At 56.5% G+C, this 8,616-nt stretch overlaps 1 protein-coding gene across 1 annotated transcript; it reads right to left on the minus strand.

The window, feature by feature from the left end:
* Nucleotides 1-1,688: 1,688 nt before the first annotated feature.
* GAPDH (glyceraldehyde-3-phosphate dehydrogenase) lies at nt 1,689-6,016 on the minus strand. The gene is made up of 12 exons (XM_058558976.1): nt 5,956-6,016; nt 5,656-5,696; nt 3,772-3,871; nt 3,583-3,689; nt 3,371-3,461; nt 3,129-3,244; nt 2,954-3,035; nt 2,582-2,733; nt 2,424-2,502; nt 2,237-2,320; nt 2,057-2,154; nt 1,689-1,956 (listed from the first exon to the last, which is right to left on the minus strand). Exons 2-12 carry the CDS (start codon nt 5,676-5,678, stop codon nt 1,887-1,889), a joined length of 1,002 nt encoding a protein of 333 aa, XP_058414959.1. The 5' UTR covers nt 5,679-5,696; nt 5,956-6,016; the 3' UTR covers nt 1,689-1,886.
* Between the last annotated feature and the right edge of the window lie 2,600 nt (nt 6,017-8,616).

Consider the following 8,616-nt stretch of genomic DNA (forward strand, 5'->3'; position numbering starts at 1 on the left):
CCGCAGCCTGGGCTCTGCTGCCTTCATGTGTGGGCGTCTGCTACTTTCCCATCTTTAAAATGCTGCCAGAGCGATTGTGGCCCCTTACCTTGTCCATTGAGTAGGGAATGTGATTGTCGGATATTCCTTCCATCCCTGTGGCCTAGAGCCAGCTCACTGTCTGATTCTGTACTGGTGCTAACTGGCCCAGGCACTGGTATGAAGTGGATTAGGCTGGGTGTTCCGTGGCTTGTGCAACCCATGCAATGGGAGAGGACTTCCCTCTGTGTCCTGGTGGGGGAAGCCAGGCTAGGCGGGGTGCTCTGTCCTCCCTCTGTTGTCCCAGTGCTCACGGCTGCCTGCCCGTCGGTGGCAGAGTAACGTAGCTCTAACCCTGCCCTGTTGTTAGTGCCATGCATTCAAGGGGCCCCAGTGCCCTGTCTCGGCGGCCTCTGGGTCGGCGGCCTTTGGGTCTGACCGGGTGCAGTATGCTGGAGATGGAAGCTCTTGTTTCCCAGTCACTGCTGAGTGACAGAGAAAATGGGGAAGCTGCTTTGTGTGTGCACGTGTGCTTGGTCTCAGTGTCTTCAGTTACCACCTGAAGCTGTGCCTCCTCCATGTTTGTCACACTGAGACCACCAGGCCGAGATGTCCCAGACTTGGAAAAGCTTGGAAAAATTGGAGATGTGACTGAGGCTACCTCAGCATAACTGCCTTGGGGAGGATGTGCTGAGCTAATGTTCGATGGAATCTTTAATAATAATGAAACTTGAGAGTATTTATTGAACACTCTTGTGTCACTGTTTCAAGCACTTCCTGGAGGTAGCTACACAATCCTCTGAGGTACTAGTTTTCACCATTTTACAAACATGCTGGTGCAGAGTGAGGCACAGGAGGTCTAAGTAACTTGCCCAAAGTCACAGAGCCTCAGGTGGCAGGAGGAGGGTCTCAACCCAATTCGCTAGCGCCCAGCCTGTCCCCCACCCATGGATGACAGGAATGTTGTTAGTCATCCTGCCACTTCCTGGGGACTACAGGAGGTGGGCAGCACCCTCATTTTCCCGGTTTATTTACTCTATGGTGCTTACTGTGTAACATTGGACGTGGTTCTAGCCCAATCTATAACGGACCTAATATAATCCTTGTAAAGAATTTGGGAGCTGGGGACTAGCATATCCTCAGTTTGCAGAGGGAGTAACTAGAGCACAGAAAGGAAAGACCTCGGAGCTGCGAGGCAGAGCTGGAGTTTGCACCCTGGCCGTTGGGCTGCACACCATGCTCTCCACTAGGGCTGCTTCAGAGAAGCTGGGTAACCAGTCAAAGCCATATGGACTTGGTAGCCCAACTCTAAAAGCCCTGACTTCCTGTGCCAGTGTCACCTTCCTGGGGCTGCAGACAGCATAGCAGTGGCCAGGTGGCTCCCATGTTCAGCCTCCAGCAAGTAATCTGGGGCTGGAGCATGGCGAGAAAATGGCCTGGCCCCCTGAGGGGGTCAGCTGGCTTCCTACAGCACCCAGAGGCCTTGGACAGACTTCCTCAGAGGAGCAGGGCCTGGGCATGCCCCTCCCTAAGGGAGGCTTTCAGTCACCTTGGCTCTGGTCGCTGCACGCCAGGCCTTTGGGTGCTCTGAGCAAGATCTATTTTACCTTGGCACTTGCCCAGCTTCCCTCCCCTTTATCCTAGACTCCGGAGTAAGACAAAACAAAGAGTTGATGGGGTATAGTGTACTTTATTGATGGTACATGACACGGTAGGGCTCCCCAAGCCCTCCCCTTCTTCAGGGGGTCTGAGATGGAAACTGGAAGTTGGGAGACTCTCAGTGTGTTAGGGGCTCAAGGTGGGGCAAGGACTCCCAGCAGCTGAGGTCATCTTTCTCTTGCTGGGGTGACTGGTGGTCCAGGGGGCTCTTACTCCTTGGAGGCCATGTGGGCCATAAGGTCCACCACCCTATTGCTGTAGCCAAATTCATTGTCATACCTGGAAGGAGATCAAGAGTTAAGGGGTATTTTCACAAGCCAGCCACCAGAAGGCGCCAGACTCACTCTGTTAAGCATTGTCCCAGACCCCAGCCACATACCAGGAAATGAGCTTGACAAAGTGGTCATTGAGGGCAATGCCAGCCCCAGCATCGAAGGTGGAAGAGTGGGGGTCACTGTTAAAGTCGCAGGAGACAACCTGGGGAACAGAGGGCAAGTATGGGAACCCAATCTTGCTCAATAGGGCCAGGCGGACACCAAGTTCCCTGTCCTATCAGTACCTGGTCCTCAGTGTAGCCCAGGATACCCTTGAGGGGGCCCTCCGATGCCTGCTTCACCACCTTCTTGATTTCATCGTATTTGGCCTAACGAGGTAAAAGTGAGATGATATTCATGTTCCAATCTTGCCACTGTTCTACCAGAGACATAAACCCCCAGCCCCACAAAGCTGTTCCAATCCCTACGTACAGCTTTCTCCAGGCGGCAGGTCAGATCCACAACCGACACGTTGGGGGTGGGGACACGGAAGGCCATGCCAGTGAGCTTCCTGTAGACACAGGGAAGCAGGGTCAGCACCACTCCTGGCTCCCCAGATCCCAGGGCAGAAAAGCAGCAGAGAGACTCACCCATTCAGCTCAGGGATGACCTTGCCCACAGCCTTGGCAGCGCCAGTAGAAGCAGGGATGATGTTCTGGGCAGCCCCTCGGCCATCACGCCACATCTTCCCAGAGGGGCCGTCCACGGTCTTCTGGGTGGCAGTGATGGCATGGACGGTGGTCTGGAAACAGGGAGGGAGTGAAGGTCCCACATAATGCTCAGCATGTCACCCACTCTTCAACCTTCCTCCTCCCCTTAGGAAGAATTAAGGGTTAGAGTGACCCGAGCCAATCCCTTGGAACCCCCTGTGTCCCACAGCCCTAGACTATGTTCTAAGGAAACAGAAGGATCCAATTCTGGGTGAGAAATGAATGTGCTCTGGTCACTTTCTCCACTCATACCATGAGTCCCTCAACGATGCCAAAGTGGTCATGGATGACCTTGGCCAGAGGAGCCAAGCAATTGGTGGTGCAGGAAGCATTGCTGAAAAGAGAGAAAGAGCATTCCATCTTGTAACATGTAGTACTATCTGACCACTCCTTCATTCCCCTCTCAACTCCCCTCCGCCATGCTCACCTGACAATCTTGAGGGAATTGTCATACTTCTCATGGTTCACACCCATCACAAACATGGGGGCATCAGCAGAAGGGGCAGAGATGATGACCCTTTTGGCTCCACCCTTCAAGTGAGCCTGCAGTAGAGGAGGCATTACAAACCCAGGTTCTATCTTTCCAGGTTGAAGCCAGCCCCCTGCCCCCTTTCTGCTACACCAAATCTCAGGGTCAACTCCCCCCTCTTTAGCCTCCCTGCCACTCACCCCAGCCTTCTCCATTGTAGTGAAGACACCAGTGGACTCCACAACGTATTCAGCACCAGCATCACCCCATTTGATGTTGGCGGGATCTCGCCTACAAAGGACGACAAGACAAAGCTCAGGGACATGAGGTACCACGTACCCAAGGTGGTCACCCCATTCTAGTACCTCCCCAAAGGCAGATTTCTTCTTCCTGTTTCGTCTTCCATACTTACTCCTGGAAGATGGTGATGGCCTTTCCATTGATGACAAGCTTCCCGTGCTCAGCCTTGACTGTGCCATGAAACTTGCCATGGGTGGAATCATACTGGAACATGTAGACCTGGAGGAACAAATGAAGGCATCAAAGGACTGTGCTTCAGCCAGGCTCTGCTCCCCATACCAGCTGCATGGGCGGCACTCACCATGTAGTTGAGGTCAATGAAGGGGTCATTGATGGCGACAATATCCACTTTGCCAGAGTTAAAAGCAGCCCTGGTGACCAGGCGCCCAATACGGCCAAATCTGAGGGAGACAAAAGGTGAGAAGGCATGAGGAGGAGGAAGTACAGACTTCTACCCTATCATGTATGTAAGCAGCCCTAGGCCAACTCATCCTCTTTCAGAGGGAAGATGGCCATCCCACCACCAGAGAGCTCCAAGAGGTCTAATTTTATCTTCCTCCAGGCACAGCTTAGTCATAAAGTGAAGGCTCCTATCCTTTCCAAGAGGTGATCAGGCTCACAGACTTGCCCACCCCCTAGCCATCTGAAGTCCTTCAAGGAGAAACAGCAGTGCAGGGTACGCTGCTGCCATCCAAAGTTGGGGCACATGCCTGGCACATGGCATTCATCACCCCAGCTATCTGCCCTGGGAAGGCTTGTTCCTGTCTGGCCCAACTTCAGGCTACACCCTCTCAGGAGCAAGACTGTGCACTCAGCATCACCAAGCTCAAAGGGCAAGAGTAAAGGTCGCAAGTTAACTGGATGAGGAAAGCCCACCCATCTTCCAAGTCCCTCCCACAAAAGGGAAGGAGACAGGGAAAACATGGTTTCTCAAGCCCCTAATCCCTGGGCTCTAATTTGCTAAACTACCCGTCCTTCCTAGCTCTTTTCCAAAAATCAGGAGCAGTAGCAACAGATGTGTGTGGGAGAGAAGGAGGTGGAAGAGAGCAGACTGGTCAGGCCCCCAGCTGCAGAAAGGTCAGGCAGCTATATTTAACCTCAGATTAGGGTGGAGTGGGGATCTGGTTTCTGGAAGATGGAATAGGGAGAAGGGCAGGATTCCCAAGGCTCACAGACACCTAATCCTCCCAGTGACCTTTACGGCCTGGCCTTTGGGGTTGGGTCAGCTCTAGGCATGGATGAAAGAAAGGCGCTTCAGGGAGAGGCCGATGAAGAAAGGGGCTGCTGCTGCAGGAGCCATTTTGTGGTGGAAAATTTCTAACTCCCCATGACTCAGCTCCCCCAACATGGCACTAAGCCACCGCTGCCACAGCTCCCCCCCCCAAAAAAACATGCAAGAGGATCCCCATAAATCCCCGTTTTTGATCCATCAGAGAATCATCTAAGAAAAGCATTATCCCTGAGGGCAAATTCAGCTGGTTGTTTAAGGGATGGTCCAGGGTTAATATGGTCCCAGTTCTGAGGTCCAGCTCTTTTGAAAGCAAGAGCGAGGAAAGCCTTGCCTCACCTACTTTACCGGATAAAGGCGACTCCACCCCATAGAGGCAGGAGTTGGAGGGTTAGTCACAGGCAAGGGAGGAGGAGGAAGACTGAAGAGCTAAGGCAGGTTTCCTAACGGTGGTTCATTCATTTCCTTCCCAGTTGCAACATGGCGGCTGGGTTACCGCAAATGAACCCTCCCACGCTGTGCCTTCTGCATCCCCCTGCTGGGCCTGGGCCTGGCTAGGTGAGGGGAAGGAGGCTGGTGGGGGGAGAGGCTCCTCTCCAGCACATGACCTCGCAGGGCGCGAAAGGAAAAAAGAAGCCCCAGCTAGGAGATTAAGGGGATGGGTCCAAAGCAAGAACTGGGGACTCGTCTGCCCATGGTCGGTGGAGTGGAAGACTCCGGGCAAGCTGTCCCTGCAGGAGTGGAGTTACAGCAAGCGCAACAGCTGGGGGCGGGAGACACGAGGCCCTTTGAGGCGGGAGCCTCTGCCAGGTCTGAGCGCTGACCTTGAGTTCTCCTCGGTGGGGTCGCTCGACCATCCCACCCACCTTCCCCACCCGCTCGCAGAGATCCGGGTAGGGCAAACTGCTGGGGGCCGCAGAACTCAATGCCCCACACCCAGCCCATTCCCGAACTCACCCGTTTACTCCGACCTTCACCATCGTGTCCCGGGGACGCGGCTGCGGGAAGAGGAAGGCGAGCATTAGCACGCGGGGGCGGGAAGCGCTGGAGTCCGGCCGTCGCCCTCCCCGCCGCTCCCCTCCCCCATGCGTCCATTCCCAACCCGCGTTTCCGCACGTCCGGCCCCTGCAATGCGGAGGCCCGGCCGCGCACACCCCGACCCCGCACCGCGCAGCCGAGCTCCTGGCCTGCGCAAGCCCCGCGCCCCTTTCGGAACAGTTCCTGAGCCCTTGGTGGCCCCGCTTTGCCTGTTTTTACCTAGCACTGCGCAAGAAACACGGCTATCCGTGGACCGGGCAGGAACAGAGAGCACAGTCGCACACTGCTGTCCCAATTTATAGAGGCGAGGGAGGGGGGCCGGGGCGTGGCGACGCGGCCCCGCCTCCTGCCGGCCCCCAAGTGCCGGCACTGGGGCGCAGAGGCCTGAGCTACGTGCGCCCGTAAAACCGCGAGTAGCCGGGCCTGCCTTTTTTTTTTTTTTTTGAACCCGCCGGCTCTTCAGATGTGCCCGCACCACGCGTGTGGGCTAGGGACAGAGAGGGGGAGGGGACTGAGACTGGCCCAATGGGGGAGGTGATCGGTGATGGTGCCTAGGACGGGACTGTGGCATGAGGAGACTGTGGACTCGAGGACAGTGGTCCTGGTGAGAACTGAGGATATCCAGGAGCCAGGGAAGTTAAAGTTGCTGCACGGATGAAACGGGAAGATTTTGGGAGCTGGTGGGATGAGGAATTGGAGCCGGAGCCCGGGTCACGTTGGCGGCTGCACACTGCCACCCCCTCCCCCTTCTTTCCAAGGCTGAGGCACTTCTCCTCGAGGCTCTTCGGTAGTGACATAGGAACAGCCAAGTAGAAGGCCGGGGAGGGGCCAATCCGCCTTCTGCGGGGCCCTTCCCAGCCCCCACTTCCTCCTCCCCATCTCCTGGCTCCAGGCCTCTCTGGGCCGGGGGCCTGGGCTGGGCACTGGGCAGTGGGGCCTGGAGAGGAAGGAGGCTCAGGAAGATGTTTGCGGGGGGGAGGGTTTCTGCGCTGAAGGTCACGCTGTCCTGCAGCTCGGGCAGCCTGGAGACCTGATAATTGGGGCAGACAAACCAGGCCCTGTGTGCACCAGATGCTCTCCCCCAGGCCAGGGCCCCAGCGGGAGGACGGATCACTCTTGGGGGCTGGGTGGTGCCTCCCACAAAGTGTCTCCTGGGAAACCCGCGTGCCGCGCCGCCCAGGCTTGGAGACAATGCCCCTTTCACCCCTCCAGCCCAAGGCAGAGAGCGGGACGTGAGGGCGGAAGTCCCTCCCCACTCTGGGACGTGCGGCCCAGCCCTGGAGCCAGGGACTCCCCTTCACTGGCTGCGCCCGCCCGGGGCTGTTGGGGGCAGGGTGAGGAGTCCAGAGTAGGGAAAAAATGGGAGGTCTTGGGTACATGGTGGGAACAGGTCCCCAGCCCCTTCCCACACGTGAGGTAGAGGAGAGGATCCATTCCCCTCCGCGAGGGGTCAGGATGCCTGGCTGTGCCAAGTTTGTGAGCTGAGGTTGGAGAAAGGACTGCTTCTGAGCACGTGAAAGGAGTGAGGGTTTAGAAGGGGGTGGGATGGAATGGACGTTGCCTATCAGCAGGTGCTGGGGGACAGGGATCCTGGGGCCTCTTTGCTGGCCCAGCGTAACCTGAGACCAGCCCCCTTTTCTAACTGACAGGCTAAGTTTAGCCCGCCTGGTGATAACCTTTGCTTAAGAGGCAGAGAGGACGCTGTCGCACACCCAGACTCCAGCCCCAGTCCTTTCCCTTTCTGGGATTGCCCTCCCTCCTTGGGGCCCCAGAGCCACGGCTGTGCCTGTGCCTGTGCCTGGCAGCCATCTGCATGATTGGTGCCCAGGCTTTTCATGAACAGCAAGAACGGGGCCAGAGGGCACCTAACGGTGAGAGGAGATGGGAAGCGCCACACTGCAGAGTCTGCTGAAGTGGACTCAGCTGCTCCTGTTCCATTCCTGCTCAGGCTCCACCAGGACCATTAACCCTTTCCTGACAAGGGCCTTAGGAGCCCCTCCATGTTCCTGCACCACCCAAAGCAAGTGTCTGAGGTACTGTCTTCCCCTTCGCCTCATGCTTGTCATTTTTGATTATTGTTCTCTGCCAAAAAGAGGGAGCTCAGTGCCCAGGAGCACTACTGACGCAGTCTGCTGTTGTCATGACAGCAAAGACACCAGTGTTGTCATGACAGCAGGCTCCCTGCCTCCTGCTCCAGGTGACTCAGCAGAGAAGACGTGGGGAGGTGGAGGGGGTGGACAGCTTCAGGTGGCAGCACAGAGCAGTGCCTGCACCTGGGGGGGCCCGACTTCCTGCAGACCCTGGAACATGGGGAGGAGTCCCTGGGAGACACAGTCTCCAGAGACATTGTCTAGAGCTGGAGGGGATCATGCCCTGACCTTCCATTAGCCTGGCCAGGTCCTCAGAGGTGGGATTAGGGAGCACAAGTGTGGCCGGGGACGGACACACAGAGGATGCCAGCCCTTGGTCTAGAGCAGGGTTTCTCAACCTCAGCACTATTGATGGCCATTTTGGGCTGAATAATTCTTTGTTGCGGGGTCTGTCCCGTGCATTGCAGGATATTTAGCAACATCCCTGGCTTCTACCCACTAGATGCTGGTAGCATCCCTTCCCCCTAGGTTATGACAACAAAAAGTCTCTAGACATTGCCAAATGTCCCCTGGAGGGCAAAATACCCCCCAACTTGAGAGCGCTGATCTGGAGTCTAGACACTGCATAATTCTCCAGAGTGGAGCAGTCCTGTCACTTATGCAGAGGGCCGAGGTCGAGAAGGGAAGGATGAGGCACTGAGGGGCACGAAGCATATCAGATCTTGAGAGGGGCCCCAGGACTCCTTGGCTCTTCTCTTCCTGGACTGATAACCCTCTCTCTGCCACCTGC

The sequence above is a fragment of the Diceros bicornis genome, chromosome 17 (assembly GCF_020826845.1).
Source record: "Diceros bicornis minor isolate mBicDic1 chromosome 17, mDicBic1.mat.cur, whole genome shotgun sequence".
Taxonomy (NCBI): domain Eukaryota; kingdom Metazoa; phylum Chordata; class Mammalia; order Perissodactyla; family Rhinocerotidae; genus Diceros; species Diceros bicornis.

Bases quoted from the DNA above. Each gene is read 5' to 3' on its own strand.
- GAPDH (XM_058558976.1), bottom strand. From the start codon at position 5,678: ATGGTGAAGGTCGGAGTAAACGG. The intron at 2,503-2,581 runs GTGAGTCTCTCT...CTGTGTCTACAG, and splicing joins GTCATCCCTGAGCTGAATGG to GAAGCTCACTGGCATGGCCT. The intron at 2,321-2,423 runs GTACGTAGGGAT...TTACCTCGTTAG, and splicing joins CCTGCCGCCTGGAGAAAGCT to GCCAAATACGATGAAATCAA.